The sequence below is a fragment of the Carcharodon carcharias genome, chromosome 11, assembly GCF_017639515.1.
Source record: "Carcharodon carcharias isolate sCarCar2 chromosome 11, sCarCar2.pri, whole genome shotgun sequence".
Classification (NCBI taxonomy): Eukaryota; Metazoa; Chordata; class Chondrichthyes; order Lamniformes; family Lamnidae; genus Carcharodon; species Carcharodon carcharias.
The window spans coordinates 6,934,678-6,960,076 of record NC_054477.1 but is presented as its reverse complement, the minus strand read 5'-3'; the positions used below and the strand labels follow the sequence as shown (position 1 = coordinate 6,960,076).

At 45.0% G+C, this 25,399-nt stretch overlaps 1 protein-coding gene across 9 annotated transcripts in view; it reads right to left on the bottom strand.

Annotated features, from left to right (window-relative positions):
- stim1b (stromal interaction molecule 1b) overlaps positions 1 to 25,399 on the bottom strand; it is a 163,696-nt gene that overhangs the window by 30,757 nt on the left and 107,540 nt on the right. For 4 of the 9 annotated variants that reach the window (XM_041199071.1, XM_041199075.1, XM_041199067.1 and 1 more), the window contains exons 5-11: positions 23,226 to 23,341; positions 19,481 to 19,658; positions 17,245 to 17,431; positions 16,588 to 16,791; positions 11,869 to 11,969; positions 6,437 to 6,672; positions 2,107 to 2,187 (exon numbers count right to left, since the gene is read on the bottom strand). In XM_041199071.1, the coding sequence (XP_041055005.1) occupies positions 2,107 to 2,187; positions 6,437 to 6,672; positions 11,869 to 11,969; positions 16,588 to 16,791; positions 17,245 to 17,431; positions 19,481 to 19,658; positions 23,226 to 23,341 (1,103 nt within the window). The remainder of the gene's footprint in view (positions 1 to 2,106; positions 2,188 to 6,436; positions 6,673 to 11,868; positions 11,970 to 16,587; positions 16,792 to 17,244; positions 17,432 to 19,480; positions 19,659 to 23,225; positions 23,342 to 25,399) is intronic. The other 5 variants (XM_041199069.1, XM_041199068.1, XM_041199070.1 and 2 more) reach the window with 5 other exon arrangements.

Genomic DNA, 25,399 nt, shown 5'->3' with positions numbered 1-25,399 from the left:
GCTAGGGCTCCTTGATGCCACACTTGATGAAATGCTGCCTTGATGTCAAGGGCAGTCACTCTCACCTCACCTCTGGAATTCAACATTTTTTTGTCCATGTTTGAACAAAAGCTGTATTAAGGTCAGGAGCTGAGTGGCCCTGGTGGAACACAGACTGAGTCAGTAAGAAGGTTATTGCGGCGTAAGTGCCACTTGACAGCACTGTTAACAACACCTTCATTACTTTGCTGATGGTCCAGAGTAGATTGATTGGGCGGTAGTTGCTCGAGTGAAAATTTCCTCCTTTTTGTGTACTAGGCAATTTTCCACATTGTCGGGTTGTCGCCAGTGTTGTAGCTGTACTGGAACAGCTTGGTTAGGGGCACGGCAAGTTCTGGAGCACAACTCTTCAGTACTATTGCTGTAATGCTGTCAGGGCCCATAGTCTTTACAGTGTCAAGTGCCTTCAGCCATTTCTTGATACTTACAGAGCAATAATCTGCTCACTGACCTCCAGTTTGGGTTCCGTCAGGGCCATTCAGCTCCTGACCTCATTACAGCCTTGTTCCAAACATGGACAATAGAGATGAAATCAAGAGGTGAGGTGAGAGTGCCCTTAACATCAAGGCAGCATTTGATGGAGTGTGACATCAAGGAGCCCTAGCAAACCTAAAGTCAATAGGAATCAAGGGGAAAACTAACAGAAACATTACTGGACCAGCCATATAAATACTGGGGCTACAAGAAGAGGTCGGAGGCTGGGAATTCTGTAGGGAGTAACTCACCTTCTGACTCCCCAGAACCTGTCCAACATCTACAAGGCGCAAGTCAGGAGTGTGATGGAATACTCCCCATTTGCCTGGGTGAGTGCAGCTCCAACAACACTTAAGCTCAACACACAATCGATACAGCACAAAAGGAGGCCATTGACCTCTTGTGTCTGCATTGGCTCTCCAAATGAGCATTTCACCTAGTGCCTTTCTCCTGCCTTCTCCCCGTAACCCTGCAGTTTCTTTCCATAAATCATCCAATTCCTTCTTGAATACCTCGAATGAATCTGCCTCCACCACAGTCTCAGGTGGTGCATTCCAGGCCTTAACCACTCACTGTGTAGAAACTTTTTCTCATGTCGCTTTTTGCTTCTTTTGCCAATTACTTAAAATCTGTGCCCTCTCATTATTGATCCTTTCATGAGTGGGAACAATTTTGCCCTATCTACTCCGTCCAGACACCTCATGGTTTATCCTGGACAGTATCCAGGAGAAAGCAGCCCACACACTGGCAGCAATGTACACCATGCACAAGATGTACCCACAACAACTGACCAAAGCTCGACAGCACCTTCCAAAGTCACAACCTCTATCATCCAGAAGGGACAAGGGCAGCAGACGCATGGGAACACCACCACCTGGAAGTACCCCTCTAAGACACTCACCACCCTGACTTGGAAATATATCGTTGTTCCTTCACTGTCGCTGGGTCAAAATCCTGGAACTCCCTCCCTAACAGCACTGTGGGTGTCCCTACACCACATGGACTGCAGCTCACCACCACTTTCTCAAGGGCAACTAGGAATGGGCGATAAATGGCTCACATCCCATGAAGGAATAGGAAAACGAGACGAGCAATGCTGGGAAGGCTGGTAATTATTGTCAATCCCTGATCTTGAGAAGTTGGTACGGTTTTTGGTACAGCTGCCTTGCTAGGCCACATCAGAGGGTAGTTACAATCAGTCAACCACTTTTGTGTGGGACTGGAGTCACAGATAGAACCAGAACAATTAAGGGCGGCCAGCTTGCCAGCTTCCTTTGCTGAATGCCATTAGTGAACTAATTGGGATTTTACAACAATCTGACATTCCTTTTACTGAGACCAGCTTTATATTTCTAGACTTTTCAGGTGGAATTTGATCTCTCACTCCCTGGATTACTGGTTCCAGTAACACAAGCAGTACATTACTGAAGAATGAGATTGAAGAATCATCCCAGAAGGAAAGCTCAGGAGTCACTACCTACAGTGTCAGGAAGCACAGCATGCCGATTTGTGAGAAGTGACAATTAAAAAATGAGAGAGAGTAAGAGAGAGGGAGAGAGAGAGAGAGAGACAGATATATATATAATCTCAAACCAGTGGAGTTCCATGTTGAAAGATTGTCCAGGGGTATCCTGGAATGCTCAGTGACTCTTTGATCCATTAGCCATGCCATATCTGGTCCCAAGCCAATCCAAGTAAAAAAAGGAAAATATTCACATATACCACATAACAGTCAGCAACTCAGTCACCCCTTAAATCAATATGCACTTTCTACTAGCCAAACCCAGTAATAAGATAGCCACAAATGAATATATACAGCAGTGACTGGGTCATTAAATCCATCTTTTGGTATAAGAAACAAGGCTGTGCAGTCATAGGATTATTTAAAGCACAACATTAAAGCGTTTCATTAAGAAACATGAGCCAGTATGACTGGTTGCCCTGGTGATGATTAATCCTGTAGACAGAAACACCGTATTAAATAGGGATTCTGGATTAATTTATTTTGAACAGGGTTTAGGGGTCAGTTTCTGTAATTCCAAATACTTTTCTGTGAAGAGAACACGTGAAATGAAGCTGCGCAGTTTAAAATGATCTCTTTGGGCACAACGTTCAGTTTGAAAAGGCAGAATGTATGATGTAGCAATGGGTAATGATCACTGCTCACGTAGACAGTTTTCCACATCCAGTGTTAAATGCCGGTGAAAGCATCACAACTACACGGGTGTAATAAACAGAACACCACAGTGAGTGAACTGGCCATCAGGCACAAACTGAGAGGAAATAGCAAGCTGCACAGGGGTAAACAGAGCGCCAGTTATTTACTGCCATATAACCAGATTGGGGATGAGCTTCAGAGGAGAGAGGATTGAACAGTCTGGTCCCACTAAGTAAATGTTTTGTATGAAAAAAGTTTTGCCTTTGAGAAGGCAACAAAATTATTTCAAACAATGATTCTATTTTGACATTACTAAGCTCTTTTGGTGATTTACACAGTGATGTGGATGGCAGCACCCAAGCCCTCACACCATGCCTCTCAGGACCACCATGCACAGAATCACCGAGTCAGGTCAGAGAGAGGGTGCAGACAAATCAGAGCCCAAATGCTTCTAACACCCACTTTCATCTCGAGTCTCATGGAATAGGAGGATCAGTGATTAACTTGGATAATAGCATGGTGTGAGGAGAGCAAGTTGTGGTAAATGGCTATATTTCAGACTGGAGGATGGTAAACAGTGATGTTCCCCAAGGGTCAGTGCTCAGACTACTGCTTTTTTGATGTATATAAATGATCTTGGAAAACAGCGGAAAATTTCAAAATTTGTCAATGATATCAAACTTGGAAGAATGGCAAACAGTGAGGATGATACCAGAGAAGTGTGAGGTGATGCATTTTGGCAGGAGGGATAGGGACAGACAATATAGACTAAATGGCACAGTTCTAAAGAGTGACCAGGGACAGAGGCTCATCGATCTTTGGGGGGCATACTGAGAGAGCAGTTAATAAAGCATATTGGATCTTGGGCTTCATAAATAGAGGTAATGAGAGCAAAAGCGGGGAAGTTATGCTGAGCCTTTATGAAGCACTGGTTAGGGCACCAACTGAGTACTGTGTCCAGTTTTGGTCACCACACTTTGGGAAGGATGCGAGGGTCATTGTGAGGGTGCAGAGGAGATTCACCAGAATGGTTCCAGGGATAGCTACAAGGTTAGGCTGGAGAAGCTGTGGTTGTTCCCTGTAGAGCAAAGGAGATTGAGGAGAGATTAGCTGATGGTACAAGGACCAGTGGACACAGGTTTAAAGTTTTGGGCAAAAGATGTAAGGGAGATGGGAGGACTGGTCATGACCTGGAGCTCGCTGCCTATGAAGGTGGTGGAAGGGGAGACAGTTAATGATTTCAAAAGGAACTCGAAGGGGCACTTGAGGGAAATAAACTTGCAGGGTTACCGGGATCAGGCGAGGGAGTGGGACCGATTGGATTACTCTACAGCGACCCAGCAGGGACTCAATGGGCCGAACGGCCTCCTTCTGTGCTGTAAATATCTCTTATTTACAGGTCAGGAAATACCAGGAAATGCACATTTACATCAGTTCCAATCCTCATCTGATTCCCACCCTCTGCTTTCTGAGGATGGAGACTGAGCTAAAGATCAGATGAACACTGCAGTGAAGGGTAAAAGCAGGAGAAGAGGATTGGGTAGCTGGAAATGGGAGGAGAGATAAAAGAGAGGTTGATAGGGTAGGGACTAGCTCTCAAAAATGTAACAAACAGAGACAACGAAAAGAAAAGATGAAAAAGAGAGCAGCTGCGACAAGCTGAGGAGCAGAGCAAAAAGGGCACATTCTTTAAATGTCATTGGTATTCCTGTCTGACATATAAAGACAAGCACTGGTAAGAGGGCAAAAACACAGACCATTAATCTCTGCGTTGCCAGCTGTACTGCATGGCTGGCACTGTGGGTGTTGTGGGGGTGGAGTTAAGTCACAGAGAGTTAACCTCCGCAGGTAGAGATGGGGCAATGCAACACCTTCTGAGAGAGCAAAGCAAAGCAATCGGCAGGTGTCTGGGGAGATGCTGCTGAGACCTCCACGGGGCCCTTTGAGAAGTGATGCTTTCTTGGCACCAGCTATAGCCACCATACAAATTTAAGGTAAATGGCAACGGCAACATGAGGAGAAACATTTTCATGCAGCTTGTGTTTTGTCGTTTATTCTTTCACGGGATTTAGATGTCACCGGCTTGGCCAGCGTTTATTGCCCATTCCTAATTGAGGAGGTGGTGGTGAGCTGCCTTTGCAAGCTGCTGCAGTCCATGTGGCGTAGATTAAGGTCTGGAATGCACTGCCTGATAATGTGATGGAGGTTCAATCAAGGCATTCAAAAGGGAATTGGACTATTGAAAAGGAAGAGTGTGCAGGACTACGGGGAAAAGGCAGGGTAGTGGCACCAAGTGCTCCTTCAGAGGGCTAGCACAGACATGACAGGCTGAATGGCCTTTTTCTGCGCTGGAACGTTTCTGTGATTCTGTGAATACACAAGCAAATCCCATGGAGACTAGCCAAATGAGGAAGTTCGGAATGGGAAGGGAATGCAGGGGGGGTGGGGGGGGGTGCGCGCAGAGAGGGGTTGAGGTGAAAGGGTGGTGAGAACAGACTCCTTAACCATTGCCATTACAACATAAGCCTTTCCGCAAAAGAAGTGATGCATCTGACACTGCATTTAAAATCATCAATGACACAGTGAAGTTAGGATACATCTCTCTAGGCAGAGGAATGTTAAATGCATCACCCCAGGTGATGGTTCAGGCAGGGACCACTGAATCTTTTAAGGGATGAATAAATTAACATTTCAAACATAGGGACATACATGGGTTACATGGAGAAAGAAGGGAAGTGAGGTTACATTTGGGCTATTCTAGCAAGGAGTTATCACAGACAAGATGGGCCAAATTAACTACTCCTGGGTCGTACATGTCAACTCCACCCCCATTCTTCACTACCCAAACATTGCTCATGCTATAAGAGATTAGAACGATGCATGGTTCATCTGGAAAGATAATAACTTGTATTTACGCAGCACCTATAATACAAAGTGATTTAGGGAAAAAGTATGGAAAACAGGCCCAGGCAGGGCTGGAGAGATTAGATAAGGGAACTGAAGTTTGGTCGAAGTGGTAGGTTTTAAAGACGATGAAGTGAAGAGGTAGTAGGGTTTAGAGAGATAATTGCACCAAGTAGAACCCAGCATGTGGAGACTTCTGCTGAAAATGCTGGAACAGAGAGAAAGAAGAAAATGGAGAACAGGGCAGATCCAGAATAGAGTCTTCCTTCAATTCAATCCTGTGCCATATTAGAGCCTTTCAACGCAAACCAACAAGTCAACACTTGTTTTGTTAATAGAATTCCACAGTAAATTATCAACAAATATATTGAAACAGACAGAATGAATGTGATTGCGTCAATTAAATGGGTTTCTGGAGTGAAGAGGAGACTGATGGATATTGTGAGGCAGTGGTTTGAGGGTTGGGGCAGAGGGGTCTGATTGGTGGGGATGAGAGATATGGTGGGACAATGAGATTGAGGGGTATGTGAGGATTGAAGGTGAGATGGTAGGGTTGAGGGATACAGTGAGGTTGAGGGATACGGTGAGGGTTGAAGGATACGGTGAGGGTTGAAGGATACGGTGAGGTTGAAGGATACGGTGAGGGTTGAAGGATACAGTGAGGTTGAGGGATACGGTGAGGTTGAGGGATACGGTGAGGTTGAGGGATACAGTGAGGTTGAGGGATACGGTGAGATGGTGGGGTTGAAGGATACGGTGAGGGTTGAGGGAGTGGGATTGAGCGACATGGCGAGGATTTGATGGGGAAATGACCTTTCTCGTGAAGATTCTTGTGGTAAATAAGAAGTATTTATGACTTACATTGCAGAGTAACTGGAGTTACCAATTCCTCCTCCATATCGTCCAGATCATCAGTGAGGATGAAATGTGTGGGGGTGGACCGCGCCTGTCCAAGCCAGCTTGGATCCACATTCAGCACCGAGTGCAGGGCACTGATCCCGGGATTATTGACGATTTGAAATTTGCAGAGCATTTCAATCTGCTGCCAGCGGTGGAGCCTTTCACGTAATGCTGCTGTGACCTCACTCAGTGACTGCCTGCAGCGAGAAACAGCAGCTTATTGCATGACCAGCACAGGTCAGCACAGTCCCACACACCTCGACATATGGACACACAAGACCAACAGCTCCACCCTGCCCACTTATACACACACGCTGCCCAGAGGTCACGCCAAGCACCAGATATATCGACACAGTCCCAGAAAGACTCAAGTATATCGACTCTTGCAAAGACAAATCCGCTCCCATCCCTCCCCTGGAAACAGCAACACTCCCAGAGGCCCTCGCCCTGAAAATATTGGCTCTCACAGAGACTCCCCCCACACCCCTCGAATACCAACTCTTCTGGAGACCACATCCTAATGCAAAGACCATCACACTGCTGCATGTACAGTTACATCCCTGGCTTCACTCTACCCTAATGTGGGGTAAACCACTTCCAATATTGAAATGTTACTGGGACTTTCCCGCCTAATTTCCGAAAAGATGATAATATCATCACATCAGAATTGTATTAAATATGCAGGAACACAAATAACAAGCTAGTAAATAAAGGCAAATACACAAATCTGATGCTGTGGAAGCCCAGGTAGGAGTTGCTGAGGTCCAACCTGTTTCATGTTGTTGTCAAGTGTTGACGAGGCTTTACTTTTACCATGCCTTGATGAGGCTTGCTTCTTCTATTACAGGCTTCAGGTAGTCGGGTGCAGTTTAACTTGAAACCATTTATAAAGAACTATTTACAAAGACCTCAGGGTAAGCATACGGTATTCAGGACACAGTCTATTCTGCGCAGAGCTCTCTTGAAGCCTCTTGGTTCTGGGGCGGTGGTGGAGACGGGTTGCCTCACATCCTTTAAAAAGTACCTGGATGAGCACTTGGCACGTCATAACGTTCAAGGCTATGGGTTAAGTGCTGGTAAATGGGATGAGGTAGGTAGGCCAGGTGTTTCTCACAGTGGCGGTGCAGACTCGATAGGCCGAAGGGCCTCTTCTGCACTGTGTGATTCTGTGAGTAATATCACCATGGTCATATTAACATAACCATTAGCCCATTACTCTACACAACCAACAGTCTGGAAACCGATGATGAGCATCAACCAAAACCACACAGAACTGAGTATTAAACCAAACTGTAACTCATTAACTTCTAAAGTAGCCATAGACACACACAACTGCAGGATCCCCTTTACACCTAACCACCCAATCCCAAGGCTCCCCACTAACATCTCTAATGTCCTTGAACAGAGTCAGGTTCTAGTATTGTGTCGTGTCTCTCTGTGAATGCCTCCGGGGTCCCACCCGCCAGGATTGACACTGACCTCATGCCCACTATATGCTGATGGTTGTTGGATAATTGGCTGGACTAACATACGAATTAGGAGCTGGAGTGAGCCACTCGGCCCTCGGAGCCTGTTCTGCCATTCAGTAAGATCACGGGCAGAATTCTTACCTCGATGGGCGTGCGGGCCCCACCGGCTCGGCAGTGGGCGGGCAACCGAGCTCCGCCGCCGAAACGGGGCCGGCTGCCATTTTGAGTGGGCGGGCCAATTAAGGCCCGTCCAGCGGGCTGCCTGACGGGAAGCGCTATGCACTCCCTGTGCAAGGGGGGGGTGGTGGAGGGAATCCCCATCTGTCAAAGTGTGCTCTTTCACACATGCACGCACTGCTCCCTGAGACAAAGTCCTGTCTCAGGGAGATTCATGAGAGGTAAGTAAACTCTAAAAATAGAGAAATATTGAAATTATTAACATGTCCCCCTCATGTGACAATATCACACAAGATGGGACATGTTAATAAGAATCATAAAATGTATTAAATTTTTTAAAAACGGACATGAAACTTCATCCCGCCAGTGGATGAAGTTTCATTAATAATCTGGAGCCTGCTGGGGCTCTGGGCGTGCCCGCCAGCTTTATGGTGGGATGGGCAGGGTCTTTAATAAGGTTAATTAGCCTGTCAATGGCCTTAATTGGCCATTGACAGGTCAGCAGGCGGACAGCTGATTTCGCTGTCTGTCCGCCTTCGTGAGTATTTAAAGGGACCGGGATGATGTTGGGGGTTCCTCCCGATGTCATCCCGCGCCATTTTCCCCTCAGCGAGTGAGCCCCGCCCCCAAATCGCCAAGGGGGTAATTCTGGCCTATGGCTGATCTGGTTGTAACTTCAACTCCACATTCCCGCCTACCCACGACGGCCTTTCACACCCTTATTAATCAAGACGCTATCTACTGCTAGCAGCTTTCCTAATTACTCGCCGTACCTGCATACTAATCTTTTGCAATTCATGTCCTAGGACACCTAGATCCCTCTGAAACTCAGAGCTCTGCAGTCTCTCACCATTTAGATAATATGCTTCATTTTTATTCTTCCTGCCGAAATGGACAATTTCACACTTTCCCACATTACACTCCATTTGCCTACTCACTTAACCTATCTATATCCTTTCGTAGCCTCCTTGTGTCCCCTTCACATCTTACTATGCTACCTATCTTTGTGTGAACAGTAAATTTAGCAACCACACCTTCGGTCCCTACATCCAAGTCATATAAATTGTAAAAAGTTGAGTTCCAACACTGATCCCTGTGGCACACCACTCGTTACATCTTGTCAACCAGAAAAGTCTGGCTTATGTCTACCCTCTGTTTCCTGTTAGCTAGCCAAGCTTCTATCCATGCCAATATGTTACCCCTACACCATGAGCTTGTATTTTTCTCAATAGCCTTTGATGTGGCACCTTATCAAATGCCTTCTGAAAATCTAAGTACAGCATATCCACCGGCTCCCCTTTTTCCACAGCACATGTTACTTCTTCATAGTACTCCAATAAATTGGTTAAACCTTATTTCTCTTCCACAAAATCATGTTGACTCTGCCTGATTGCCCTGAATTTTTTCCAAGTGCCCTGCTATAATGTCTTTAATAATAGCTTCTAACGTTTTCCCTATGACAGATGTCAAACTAACTGGCCAGTAGTTTCCTGCTTTCTGTCTCCCTCCATTTTTGAATAAAGGAGTTACATTCGCTGTTTTCCAATCTGATGGAACCTTCCCAAATCTAGGGAATTTTGGCAAGTTAAAACTAGCGCATCAACTATCTCACTAACCACTTCTTTTAAGACCCTAGGATGCAGTCCATCAGGACCTAGGCTCATGTCAGCTTGTAGCTTCAACAATTTTCTCTGGCGATTGTAATTTTCCTGATCTCCTCCCTTCCTCCCTTTCATTTCCTGATTTATAGCTATTTTTGAGTGCTACTTATAGGTGAGGGTCTATAGTGAAGACATATGCAAAATACCCGTTCAATTCATCCGCCATCTCCATATTTTCTATTTTTAGTTCCCCCGACTCATTTTCTATAGAACTAATGCTCACTTTGTTAACTCTTTCCTTTTTAAAATATCTATAAACTCTTAGTCTACCTTTATATTTCTAACTAGATTTCTCTCATTCTCTAATTTTTCCTTCTTTAGCAACCTTTTAGTCATTCTTTGTTGTTTTTTATATTCCATCCAACCTTCTGACCAGTCACCCTTCTTTGCACAATTATATGCTTCTTCTTTAAGTTTGATACTATCTTTAATTTTTTAGTTAACCACGGATGGAAGGTCCTCCCCTTTGAATTTTTCTTTCCCGTTGGACTGTACCTATTCTTGCATTTTGAAATTTCCCCTTAAGTGTCTGCCATATCTCTATTGACCCATCCTTTAACCTAATTTGCCAGTTCGCTTTAGCTAGTTGTACTTTCATGCCTTCATAATTGTCATAAGTTTAAAATACTAGTCTTGGACCCACTCTTCTCTCCCTCAAACTGAATGTAAAATTCAATAATATTATGATCACTGCTACCTAGGGGTACCTCCACTATGAGCTCATTAATTAATTCTATCTCATTGCATAATACTAGGCCCAGTACAGCCTACTCTCTGGTTGGTGCCACAACATGCTGTTCTCTCTGGTTGGTGCCAGAAAATACTCTAAGAAACTATCCTGAAAACGTTCCAGGAATTCCTCATCTAGGCTACCTTTGCCCATCTGATTTTCCCAGTCTATTAATACCCCTATGAATATTGCCATACCTTTCTGACAATCTCCCATTAATTCTTCCTTTGTACCTCGTCCTCCTGCATAGTTAGGGAGCCTGTACACCACTCCCACAAGTGACTTCTTGCCTTTATCATTTCTCATCTCTACTCAAACCTTTTCTAATTCCTGGCTTCCTGAATTTAAGTCATCTCTCTCTATTGTGCTAATACCATCATTAATTAACAGAGTCACTTCTCCATCTTTTCCTAGCTTCCTGTCCTTCCTAAATGTCATGTATGCTTCAACAGCCAGGTCCCAATCTACGTCACCTGCAGCCATGGCTCCATAATGGCTATCAGACCGCACTCTCAGTTCATCTGTTTTGTTTCGAATGCTACATGCATTCAGCTACAGAGCCTTTGGTTTTGCCCTTTTATTATTTTTGTAACTCTAGCCTTACCTGCTGATTTAATCTTAGATTTGTACTCCCTCCCTGTCATGGTGTGTTTATCATTTCCCACATTAATACCTTTTTCTCTCTTGCCTTTTCTCTACTCTTACCACATCTTTCAAAATTTGATCCCTTGCCCCCACTTTTTAGTTTAAAATCCTGTCTACTTCCCTAGATATGTGGCTCGCTAAAACAGTGGTCCCAGCATGAATCAGGTGTATACTGGACCAACGGTACATCCCCACTTTCCCTAGTGCTGGTGTTCGTGCCCCACAAACCACAACCAACTACTCCCACACCCGTCTTTGAGCCACATATTCATCTCACTAATTTTATGTACCCAATGCCAATTTGCACGTGGTTTGGGTAATAATCCAGAGATTATTACTTTTGAGGTTCTGTTTTTTAAACTTAGCGCCTAGCTCCTCGTGATGAAAGCAAAATATTGCGAATGCTAGAAATCTGAAATAAAAACAAAAATTGCTGGAAAAACTCAACAGGTCTGGCAGCATTTGTGGAGAGAACCTAGCTCCTCATACTCTCTGTGCAGAATCTCTTTCCTCGTTCTAACTATGTTGTTGATAGCTACCTGGACCACGACAACTGGATCTTCCCGCTCCCAGTGCAAGTTCACTTAATCACTTCACGGAGCTGACAGAAAGACTGTTTGATGAAATGCCATGCTCTGGTTGTAATATACCCATCACCATCACTACCTCCTCCCCACCTTGGTCCTGCTGCTGCAGTAGGTCCGTACTCACTTTGCGGACAGTATTTTATGATCAACATCATCCAGCGAGGAGCTGTGTGCCACGTGAAACGTTCCAAACAATGTGTTTCTCTTCTTCTTTATTTTTTCTGCCTGTGGGTAGGTGGGGAAAGAGAAAAAGGGCGGTGGGGGGGGGGGGAAGAGAGAGAGAGAGAGACCAAAGAGAGAGCGAGTCACGGATCAGAAACACACTTGCAGAGGACCAGCTTCAGAAGGCCAGTTTGTCACAGTAATTCGTTGAATGGAAGACAGGTCTGTGTGCAGTACAAGTACTTGAGAGGACCCAGAGCCTCACTTCACCAGCCTGTGTCAGGGAGAATATAGGCCTGAGGCCTGCAGCCACTAATTTTTGCATTTGATTTCTGCTTTGCTCTCGATTTTAAGCCTGTATTGAATACTTGAATATTGAATAGTAATCAGCAGTAACATTATTAATTGTAGATGTATTTCCCCAAGACCTTGTTTTTCATACTGGCCATTCACAGCTGATATTTGGCCTACATCCTTGCTTTCCCTTTTCAAGTTAGACTACTAAAACAAAATTTGTCTTTTGTTTATCAGAAGTGCTTTTTAAACTGCATTCGATGACCCTTGAACTACAAGCCAGGACAATGAATAGCCTTGCACATGGGGTGGTCAACTATGGTGTCAAATCAGGAGATGGAGCTTGATTGATGGTTATACAACCTGATTGATGGCAGATGGGAGACGCCATCAAAAGATGCATAAACAACTGGAATTTAACAAAAACAGAATTACCTGGAAAAATTCAGCAGGTCTGGCAGCATCGGCGGAGAAGAAAAGAGTTGACGTTTCGAGTCCTCACCCCTCTCCTTATATTCGCTCAGTTCTGTGGAAGGGTCATGAGGACTCGAAACGTCAACTCTTTTCTTCTCCGCCGATGCTGCCAGACCTGCTGAGTTTTCCCAGGTAATTCTGTTTTTGTTTTGGAATTTGACAATGTCTACGAAGTTTTGTACTACCTGTGAGGAGAACTGATAAGGACTCTTGTTTTCCAGACTCTTGTTTTGAGAGCGTCGGAGTAAAGCCTCAAAAGGCTGCAATGAAGCCAGAAATTTGTCTTAAAGGGACACTGCTTGCAGGATTTGCTGCTGCAGCCAGAGTGGAATAATTAACCACTCAAGACAACGAGAGGATTGACTCAAGACTGTGGAGTGACTGACCAAAATGCCAACCCCGTGTAAGGTTATTCGGAGACTTGGTGATGTAGGACCCAAGGGAAATTTTACCATTGTGGGGAGCTGTCAAACAGGCCAATTTGGGGTTAACATGTGTAATACAGTATATATCTGTAATATAGTAAATATGTAAAGCTGTCTCTTCCGTGTTTTTTCTTCCTTTCTTTTTAATAACATTATCTTCCCTCCATTTTCTTTTAAACATTAATAACTATTTTAATAGTTGTCAGATAAAGATTGTTGTTTTCATATGTGGCTTGATATTGAGTTACTCAATCCTGTTCATTCAGGATGCAGCTCCGAACCTAGGTGAGACTCTACAAGGGGCTCTCACCCATTTACAGAAACAGGAGAGTGGGAGACCAGAGCATCAACAGGTATGAGACTGAACAAGCAAGAAGCTAAGAGTTCAAATCCCACCAGAACAGGCCAGGAAAATGAATTTGATGAATCTGGTGATTTACATGCCAAAACGAGGAATTAACAAAAAATAGCAGATTGCCAAAATCCAGCTGGTTCACTGATATACTGCCACAGGGGTGACCTGCCATCCTCACCTGGTCCAACCCACACAAGACCAGGCTACTGGTTGCACAATATGTGTTTTACCCTCATTACCCTCATGGAGAGGCACCCAGTACTCAGGAGCAGTGTACCTGTTTCAAGGACAGATTTGAAAACATACCATCGTGTTAAATATTTGAAGCACTCATTAAATGTGACATCAGAAAGTGTAACCACAGGTTGCAAAATTGAATAGATCATGAACAAACTGGCAATTTGAGAATTTGGAAAGTAGTGGGCATTTGGCATAGGGGGAATGAGGTGCTTTTTTTGCCTTTAAGGCTTGCAGTGGCTTATGCAAGCTTAAGGCAGGAATATTTTGAATTGTCTTGGTGTTATTAGTGCCTGATGCAAGTTATTGTGTGAGTTAAAAACCATAAAACAGGCTAAAGGTAATTACTTATCAATAATTACTCCTAGTGGTGTAAAGTAGAAATTAGGTATCCATAAATAATACTTCATTAAATTAATAATTTAAATTAGTTTAAATTAGAATTTAAATTAATTAGTTTAAATCGTTAATGAGGTAGGTAATGGTAGGTGTACCTGTATGTGCATCATGTGGGGTTCATGGAGAGCAACATGATCCCAGGCAACTACATCCGCAGTACGTGTGCAACTCAAGGAACTTTGCCTCAGTGTAGCTGAAGTGCAGGGATTGTGATCCACCGGGGAGGGAGAGTGCTATTTGGGCATTCGATCCAGGATGCAATCACAGCCCTTAGATTGGTAGTGGTTTGGATTTAGTTGATGATCAGGGACAGGATGATGTGACTGACACACTCAGATAATGGGATCGCAGGTGCAGTGGTGGAAAGGCTCAGCTGCTGCCACTGTCTAACAGATATGAGATACTTGCTGCAGCATTCCCTCTCATTTTCCTTGGGGACTGCCTGGGTGACCTGTTTAAGTGCACGGTCCTTTTAAATTTTTTGCACAGCTATGCACTCATGGAAGCTTAAAGGGGACAACTTGTGCGTAATCGCACAGGCGCTTTCAGGCTGCTACGCTGCTGCCAGTTTAGAGAAAACATTACTTGTTACTGGCGTTGATGAGAGGAAAAGTTGCAAGGAGGATGGGCAAGTTCACTATGGAACGATAGCACAGGAGGACATTCATGTGGGAGAAGTGAACAGGAATTTGGTAGCTGTAAGGAATAGTATAGCCAGGGGTACAGATACTGTTCACTGCAGCCATGATTAGGAGTCCCAAGAGCTGCGTTTCCTGCCAGGTGCCAGAATTAAGAACATCTTGGCTGGAGAAGAACTCAGGCCAACAGATGGAGCATCACATTGTTGTGGTCCACACTGACTAGAAATTGCACTGGACCAGCCACAAAAATATTGTGGTTACAAGGGCAGATCAGAGGCTGGGAATTCTGCAGAGAGTAACTCATCTCCAGACTCCCCAAAGCCTGTCCACCACAAGACACAAGTCAAGAGTGTGATGGAATATTCCCCACTTGCCTGGATGAGTGCAGCTCCCACAACACTCAGGAAGCTTGACACCATCCAGGACAAAGCAGCCCCGCTTGATTGGTTCTCCATCTACCGCCTTCAACATTCACTCCCTCCACCACCTACACACAGTAGCAGCAGTTTGCACCATCTACAAGTTGCACTGCAGCAACACACAAGGCTGCTTAGACAGCACCTTCCACACCCGCAACCCCTACCACCTAGAAGGACAAGGGCAGCAGATAGATGGGAACACCAGCACCTGGAAGTTCCCCTCCAAGCCACTCGCCATCCTGACTTGGAAATATATCGCCGTTCCTTCATGGTCGCTGGGTCAAAATCTCTAACAGTACTGCTGGCATACCTACACCACACAGACTGCAGCGGTTCAAGGTGACAGCTCACTATTACCTTCTCGAGGGGAAGACATACTTTTAAAATGGCACCATGCCAACTCAAGCTAAAAAAAAAAGGTTGCAACCTAAATGCCAAGCCATTCTTTTGTAGTTAACATTTAATAAATACACCCTTTATCTTGTAACTGCAGGGTCATATGTAACCTACTGTATCAACTGATGTGACTCCACTCTAAAGTCATGAAGTCACGTGAGTTCACCACAGCTTAGTTTGAAAGTATTTTGGCCCATTTGGCCTTCCCCAGCTCTGGTTTATAAATCCAGGCCCATGGATTGTACTTACAGTTGGATTTTAAAATCTGTTAAGCATCGAGTTAAAGGAGCTTCAGCCAAGTTAAAACAAGGTAAATTGGTCTGACTTTGTCACAGTCGGGATCCACTGATCTTTAGGCTTTCTCTTCCAACCCCTCCATGGTCTTGCCCCTCCCTAACTCAGTAACCTACTCTGAGATCTCTGCCTACCCCAGTACTGGCCTCTTGTGCATCCCCAATTTTAATCGTTCTACTAGCGGTGGCTGTGCTCCCATCTGCCTAGGCGGGCCCCAAGTTCGGAAATTCCCTCCAGGGCCTCTCCTCTCTCTTACGTTAAGACGTTCCTTAAAATTCACCCTTTGATCAAGCTTTTGGTCACCTACTAATATCACCTTATACAGCTCGGTGCACCTTGGGATGATTTGCCATGTTAAGGGGGCTATAAAAAATCCATGTTGTTGCTGGAAGTCTACAGCTACACTGGGCAACAGGATCTTATAACCAGGAGGCTATTCAGCCCATCGTGTCTGTGTCAGCTCTTTGAAAGAGCTCTCCATTTAGTCCCATTCACCTATTATTAGTCCATAGCCCTCCAAATTTTTATTTTCAAGTATTTAACCAATTCCCTTTTGAAAATTATTAATCTGCTTCCACCGCCCTTTCAGACAGCACTTTGCAGATTGATGAGAGCAAGACATAAAGCTAAGACGTCTCTTTTTTCAATAATGCATTGCAGATTACAGTGACTCTCCGCATTAAAATCTGTTTCTTCACCTGCCACCTGGCATTAGTTTCTCTCGCAATGGTAACAAACAGCACGTACCCCTTCCTTGGCAATGTTCAGCTGCCTCTCAGCACTCTGCTTCTTGATATTGTAATATTGGACTTCCACCTCATGTGTCAGTTGCAGCCATTTCTGAAGAGTTTCAGGTGGGGACCAGCTCCCGCGTGATTCTAATTCCTTTTCGGCTTTCTTCAGTGCCATGCGCACCTGAGAGAGACAGAGGCACGTGTCATTTTCCAGCTGCTGCAGGTGAAACAAGAAAGTCACTGTACACCTTATTCCCCTTAGTTGTGGGGGTTGTACAGACAAGGTGCAAATCTCTCAGCTTCCTGCACCAACCATGTCCCCTCACCATTATAGTTTGCAAACAAATAGCAGCTGAGACTGAACAGCAGGATCCATGAACCTCAGACACACATCCAACAGCTCCAACCCCTTCAGCCCTGGCATGGGCCCTTGCCCCCACCCTGCCCAAGCCCTTCCCCGGCCCTGCCCACATATGGCGCTGACCCCCTCACATCCTGGCACAGTCCCGGCCACGCCCGTGAGCTTCCACCCACAGCTGACCACACACTGAGCACCCACACACACACACACACACACCACACCTCCCCCCCCACCCCCCCCACACACACACACACACACACACCCCCCACCCCAATGCATCACACTGTACCTGTTCCTAGCGAAACGTACAAATCCCACCTGTTCCAATTCCTCCTCTGCATATTTTTGCCGACTCAGCTCATTCTCCGTGCCTTCCCGCAGCTCCCTCAATCTCTGCGCTTCCTGCTTCGCTGCATTGATCTCATCTCGCAGCTTCTGCTCCAGGTTGACTTTCTCCACCTCAACGGAGCGGTGCTCCTCCTGTGCCTTCTGGAGCCTGCAGGCCCAAAAGTTTAAAACTTCACAAAACCACAACATTCACACCACCTCTCTGTACGTCCAAATGACCCTGCGGGGGGGGAGTCTTCACATTAGGGGGAAAGGAGTCTCCTGCTTTCATATCCTGCTCTGATTATAACTTTGAGGTGGGTGACAGAAAATTACCAGTAGGAGCGCAGTGGATCCAGATGGTTTAGCCTGTCAAGTTAGAATTTTTCCTTCAGTTTACAGGATAATTTTGCAGATTGTTATGTGACAGGTTGGCTGTTGCCTCACCCTCAGTCTTTCTTTTATTATTCATTCCCAGAACGTGAGCATCACTGGTATTTGTTACCTGTCTCTAGTTTTTTTTTTGAGCAAGTTGGGGTTTTTTGCCTTCTTCTGGAACCCTGGGTAATGATTTGAGGCAGTACAGTGACTTGCTAGGCCTCTTCAGAGGGCAGTTAAAGAGCCAAGCAGGCTGCTGTAGGACTGGAGTCACATATACGCCCAGACTGGGTAAGGACAGCATATTTCCTTCCCTGTAAGGACGTTAGTGGACCAGTTGGCGAGTCTCCGCCGCAATGGGTTTCAGCAACTCATTCTCATGCTTTCCAAACTTTCGGGATAAAAGGCTAATCTTAATACTGGTAAGAGGATATAAGAAGAGGAGGCCGTTCAGCCCCTTGAGCCTGTTCCACCAGATGGGAAAAGCTTTTTCTTAATTTATTCTGGGCATGGGTGACACAAGTGAGCCAGCATTTACTCCCCATCCCTCGTTGCCGTGGAGCTTTCAAGAGTGAACCACACAGGGTAGGACTGGAGTCATGTGCAGGCCAGAGCAGGTATGACCAACACTTCCCCCTGCCCTACAAGCACGAACTGGTTGGGCGGGTTTGGGGGCGGGGGGTGGTGCTTTACGCTTCTAGCCCAACAGATTAGTTTTTTCTAGAGGCAGCTGACAGATTATCAGGTGTATTCATTTTTAAAACTTGCTTTGGTGGATCTCGAGTTATCAACGGTCCAGTAAGGCAACCACCACACCAACATGTCCCACAGATTCCACAGCACAGCCTTGCACTCTTTCCCTTGGCACAGTTATACTAGATATCCATCCATGAATGTTTAGGATATATTCACAAAAGAATTGCAAATTATGAGGCAACTCTGCAGCATCGTAAAATAATCTGATCTCGTTAAGAATGACCACAAAACTGCCAGATTGTAATATAACTCAACTGGTTCACTCATGTCCGTTAGGGAGGGAGACCTGTCATCCTTACCCAGCCTGGGCCTATATGTAATTCCGGGCCCACAGCAGTGTGGCTGCCTCTTAACTACCCTCTGAAGTGGCCCTGCAAACCAGTTGCATCAAACCCACTAGCGGCAGGCCAAGGCTGCCACCATCTTCTCAGGACAACTACAGCTGGGCAATAAATTCAGGCCCTGCCAGTGAAGCCCATGTCCCAAGGATGGATAATAAAAAAAACCTGGAGCAAAAGGCAGTGCAACCTTGCTTCTAACAGCTTTACTCAGATCAGCCATCTCATTTGGCTAACTAGGCCTTTCTCTTCCCAGGCTTAATACGCTTACCAGGTGTCTCCAGGTTTTTTTCTATTCATGGGATGTGGGCGTCACTGGCTAGGCCAGCACTTACTGCCCATCCCTAACTGCCCTTGTTTTTAGAGGGCCTTTTAAGAGTCAACCACATTGCTGAGAGTCTGGAGTCACACGTAGGCCAGAGCAGGTAAGGGCAACTGGTTTCCTTCCCTAAAGGACATTAGTGAACCAAATGGGTTTTGCCAACAATCAACAATGGTTTCATGGTCATCATCAGACTTTTAATACCAGATTTTTTTATTGAATTCTAATTCCACCATCTGCTATGGTGGGATTTGAACCCAGGTCCTCAGCGCATTACCCTGGGTCTCTAGGTTACCAGTCCAGTGACAATACCACTATGCCTTTAAAGGCGTCTGGGGTTCTGGAATAAAGTTAGACTTATGGAATAATCCGTGTCTCAGTTTCTTAGCCTGATTACAGAGGCTAGGTTCCTATGCATCCTCACCTTTCCTGCAAATCGTGCAGACTCTGCTCTGCTTTCTGTAGTCCCTCCAGGTCCTTCATCATTTTTTTCATGTGCTCCTTGGAGTAGCGGTTCTGGATGTAAGCAAACCAGCAGCCACCCACACCAATAACTATGGAAACCACCAACATGAAATCCTTCAGGTGGTTGTGGCGAGTCACTGCAAGTCCGAGACAAAAGGTAAATATAACATAATCACAGAATGGTTACAGCACAGCAGGCAGCCATTCAGCCCGTCATGTCTTTGCTGGCTCTCCAAAGGAGCAATTCATTTAGTGCCATTCCCCTGTCTTTTCCCTGTAGCCCTGCATTATTCCTTTTCAAATAATAATCCAATTCCTTCTTGAAACCCTTGACTGGCCCTTCCTTTCACACACTCTCAGTCAGTGCATTCCAGATCCTAACCACTTGCTGTGTGAAAATTTTTCCTCATGTCTCCATTGCTTCTTTTGCCAATTACCTTAAATCTGTGCCCTCTCATTCTCGATCCTTTCACCAATGGGAACAGTTCCTCCCTATCTACTCTGTCCAGACTCCTCATGATTTTGAGTACTTCTATCAAATCTCTTCTCAACCTTCTCTTCTCCAAGGAAAACAGTTTCAGCATTTCCAATCTATCCACGTAACTGAAGTTCCTCATCCCTAGAACCATTCTCGTAATCTTTTCTCTCTAACACCTTCACATCCTCCCTAAATTGCCGTGCCCAGAATTGGGCACAATCCACATATGAAGGTTGAAATAACATGGAGTGGCACAAAGAAGAACAAGTAGGAAAATCACTGTGATTTCTCCTATCCAGCATCAGCATCAAATGTGATGAGGTACAGCACTATTAAATTTGAAGCAGAGCTCCCTCTACACTGTCCCCATCAAACACTCCCAGGGCAGGTAGAGCATGGGGTTAGACACAGGGTAAAGTTCCTTCTACACTGTCCCCATCAAACACTCCCAAAGTAGGTACAACATGGGCTAGGTACAGACTAAAACTCCCTCTGTACAGATGAAGACTCCAAGTACCCACCAAAGATACTGCGTTCCTCATACTGGCCATGTCTCAGTAAGACTACGATTTTATAGCTGAACCTATGTAGTTTCATGTCGCAAGTCCACGCGCACTCAGCAATGTGTTAAGAGTCACACTTCACAAGAACACTAAACTGCAGGGATGAATGTACAGGGCTCACTAACACCACATTATTAATTACACTGTCTCTCAATACAATCCTGCATGGGGCTGTAAAAATGAGACAGCCATTGATAAATCCGAGACAAAATTCAGGAAAAACTTCTTTACCCACAGAGTGGTGAAAATGTGGAACTCACTCCCAGAGGGAGTGGTTAAGGTGAATACTTAAATACAAATTAGATAGGCAGCTGAAGGAGAAAGGAATATAAGACCATGCTGAGATAGAGGAAGTTGGGTGGAGGTTTTAAGGAGCATTAACACCATCAGAGCTGAGCAGGGTGGAGTAGCCTGTTTTTGTAACCCTATGCAATACAATCACATTATCTCTCAGTATGGTCCTCGGGAGCAGCATAGCATTTCATTTGGTTCTCCCCTGTCCCAGAACAATTCAATAGCTTCTGATAGGTTACAAGGAGTCGTCGTTTTCTAATATTTACATAACTAAAGTTGTGTTCCCAACTGTGGGAACGAAACAGCTGCCTGCACGTTGGCAGTGATGTGAATTGGGAAGCAATGATGAAGAAGTATGACTGACATCATCTCACCTGCTCTCTGCCCAGCTCCTGCAGGCCATCATACCCCCAAGTCAACGAAAACATTAAACAGCTGAAATTAAACTCAGATTATCACTTCCTATTTTTGAAGCAGCAGTGAGATAAGGCATTGTATTTTTAGCGCCCGGGTTGTTATTTGTAGAAAGCTGACGTCTGTGCTTTGAACAGACCTTTCCAACTTGCTTCAAGGATTTATGAAAATGTTCAAACATCCCTCCACCAACAGGCAGTATACGGACCAACTAGGTTCTCACTTGCAATGGCCCTGTCACTGCAGTGTCCAAACCTTCTCTTCTCAGTCTCTCAGACTCTACTATTGTTACTACTCCTTCGATCCTAAGGTACCAACTTCCTGCACTGCTCACTCTGCCTCTTCTCTATATCCTCGTTGTGCTGAAATTGAGACTCACTATACTTTGCCTGCTCCATTAATGTGGTCTTTCTCGGGACAGTGCAACTCCTTAACCCACCAAGCACCACAATAAGAACTTGCATTTTTTGGCACCATTAATACAGTAACCAAGCCAAGATGCTTCAGAGGAATGTTATCAGCAGTGCAACAAGGGTCATTGCTGGGGCCTCAGCTGTTTACAATCTATATTAATGAACTAGATGAAGAGACAGAGCAATGTATCAAGGCTTTCTGACGATATAAAGCAGGCTGGAAATGCAAGCTGTGGGGAGGACACAGAGTCTGTAAAGAGATATAGACAGGTTAAATGAATGGGCATCAAGGTGGCAGATTGAGTAGAATGTTGGGAAGTGTGAGGTTATTCACTTTGGTCAAAAGAATAGAAAAGCAGAACTTTTTTTTAAAGGGGTGAAATTTGTAAATGTTGAGGCTTGGGTGTACAATGCCCATACTAGGAACACAAAGTGTTAGCATGCAGGTACAGCAAGCAATTAGGAAGGCAAATGGCATGTTGGTCTTTGTTGCAAGAGGATTGGAGTACAGGAATAAAGAGGTTTTGCTACAGTTGTACAGGAACAGAGATGAGGAGAAACTTCTTTTGCCAGAGAGTGGTGAATCTATGGAATTCATTGCCACAGAAGGCTGTGGAGGCCAGGTCACTGAGTGTATTTAAGACCGAAATAGATAGGTTCTTGATTGGTAAGGGGATCAAAAGTTACAGGGAGATGGTGGGAGAATGGGGTTGAGAAACTTATCAGCCATGATTGAATGGCGGAGCAGACTCGATGGGCTGAATGGCCTAATTTCTGCTCCTATGTCTTATGGTTTTGATGAGACCACATCTGGGGTAGTGTGTGTAGTTTTGGTCTCCATATTTAAGGGAGGGTATACTTGCATTGGAGGCTGTACAGCGAAGGTTCAGAAGATTGGTTCCTGGGGAGAGGGGGTTGTCCTATGATGAGAGGCTGAGTAAATTGAGCCAATATTTTCAGGAGTTAAGAAGAATGAGAGGTGATCTCATTGAACCATACAAGATTCTGAAGGGGCTTGACAGGGTAGATGCTGAGAGGTTGTTTCCTCTGGCTGGGGAATCAAGAACACAGAGCAAAATCTCAGGATAAGGGGTTGATCATTACAGATTGAGATGAGGAGAAATTTCTTCACTCAAAGAGTTGAGAGTCATTGACTGAGATGGAGAGGTTTTTGGTGTCCGGGGAATTAAGCAATATGGGGAACGGGCAGGAAAATTGAGTTGAGGCAGTAGATCAGCCATGATCATATTGAAAGGCGGAGCAAGTTCGAGGGGGCATATGGTCTACTCCTGCTCCTATTTCTTATCTTCTAATGACATAATTAATAGATAATTCATGGTTCACAACAAATCAAGAGAATTTTGGAAAGCTGCCTCCTCCTTGAATCATTTCATTGCAGCTGCCTGACACACAAACAGCAATGTCACTCCCTGGTTTGCCTTTACCCTCCCTCCCAAAGGAATAATTGATGTGTGACAGGTTTAAGACTCAAAGGGGGAAACAGCAGGGAGTTAAACTGGAGAATGTGACATGAAAACTTACATAGGGGTGGTCCAAAGAGTACGGTGTCCAAAGCCTTCAGCTGAAGTTTCTGCCGGTGACTGCGGTCATTCACTTTGAGCAGGGAGCATGCCAGGGTGAGGTTATTCACAGCCAATCTATCAAAACAAAGATGGTAAAGATCAGAGCCAAGGAGGGGAACTGGGAGAGAAAGTGAGACTAAAACCCAACATTACTTAATCTTTAACTTGAAAATTGCTCTTGTTAAACTTTGGTTGTTCATCAATAAGAGACTTTAAAAAGATGTTAATTCTCAGGCAAGGCTGGTATTTACTGCTCATCACTCATTACCCTGAGGTGGTGGCCTGAGTGTCACTCGATCACTTCAGAGGGCAATTCAGAATCAAGCATGTTGGTGTGGGAAGAGAGCTAAAACAAATTTGCAACACAGCTTTCTGCACCAAGTATTTATCCCAAGTATTTTTATATTCTTCATTTGTGGTACACGGGCATTGCTGAGGTGTTGGTGGTCTGCCTTCATGACCAGCTGGTAGCAATTCTGATGCATTTCAGTGGCCATTTCAGAGGTCAGCTAAGAGTAAACCCTGTTGGAATGAGACTGGAGTCAGATATAGGCCCAGACCGGGTAGGACAACAGTTTTTTCTTGGGATCTGGGCATTGTTGATCAGGCCAGCATTTGTTGCCCATTCCTAATTGCCCTTGAAGGAGGTGGTCAGGTACCTTCTAGAACCGACACATTCCACATCATGTAGGTACACCCACAGTGCTGTTAGAAAGAGTGTTCCTGGATTTTGACCCAGCAACAGTGAAGAAATGCCGATATAATTCCAAGTCAGGATTGTGTGTGGCTTGGAGGGGAACTTCCAGATGGTGATGTTCCCATGTGTCTGCTGCCCTTGTCCTTCTAAATGGTAGAGGTCAAGGGTTTGGAAGGTGCTGTCTAAAGAGCCTTGGTGAGTTGCTGCAGTGCATCTTGTAGCTGGTACACACTGCTGCCACTGTGCATCGGTGTTGGAGGGAATGAATGTTTGTGGATGTGGTGCCAATCAAGCGGGCTGCTTGGTCCTGGATGGTGTCAAGCTTCTTGACTGTTGTGGGAGCTTCACCGATCCAGGCAAGTGGAGAGTGTTCCAACACACTCCTGACTTTTGCCTTGCAGATAGTGGGCAGGCTTTGGGGAGTCAGGTGATGAGTTGCTCTTCGCAGGATTCCAAGCCTCTGACCTGCTCTTTTAGCCACAGTATTTATATGGCAAGTCCAGGTCAGTTTCTGGTCAATGGTAACCCCCAGGATGTTGATAGAGGGGGATTCAGCAATAATGCCATTGAATGACAAGGGGTGATGGTTAGATTCTCCCTTGTTGGAGAGGGTCATTACCTGGCACACGTATGGTCCAAATGTTTCTTGTTACTTACCAGTCATAATTATAAGTTATACAGCACAGAAACAGGCCCTTTGGCTCATCGTGTCCGTGCTGACGATCAAGCACCTATCTATTCTAATCCCATTTTCCAGTACTTGGCCTGTAGCCCTTATCTGCCATTTTCCTGCTCCCCATTATCAATTCTTGAATCACATCCTCCAAGGATCCCACGCTCACTTTAGCCACTCTTTTTACACACCCGTAGAAGCTATTTGTTTTTATATTTCTTGCCAATTTACTTTCATAATCAATTTTCTCCCTCTTCATTAGCTTTTTAGTCATCTGCTGCTGGTTCCTAAAAAAATTCCCAATCCTCTGATCTATCACTAAATTTCGCTGCTCTGTATGCCTTAGTTTTTGACTGGATACTCTCCTTGGCTACCTTTGTTAATCACGGGTTATTTCATCCTTCTCATTGAGTCATGTCAGGTAAACTGCTGTAACCAATGCCAAGCAGGTATTACCCTCAAGGGGGAAAATGAAGAGTCATCCAAGATGACATCAAAATGGCTATTTTGTGCATCTCTGATGACCAGGCAAGAGTGACACTCGCAGTGACAATAAGGCAAGGCCTCTTGGCTTTCTCCTCATATAAAGCATTTTTAACACAATACTAATCAGCACGTGAAACCACATAGCTTCTGGTCCATGCTAGCATTTTCAGTACCCTTTAATCTAGTTCATGCTACTTCTGCTACACTATCATATATTCTGCATAATTAAATTAAGCATAATACACTGTGTAGCAATACATTCAAGGTAATATTAAAT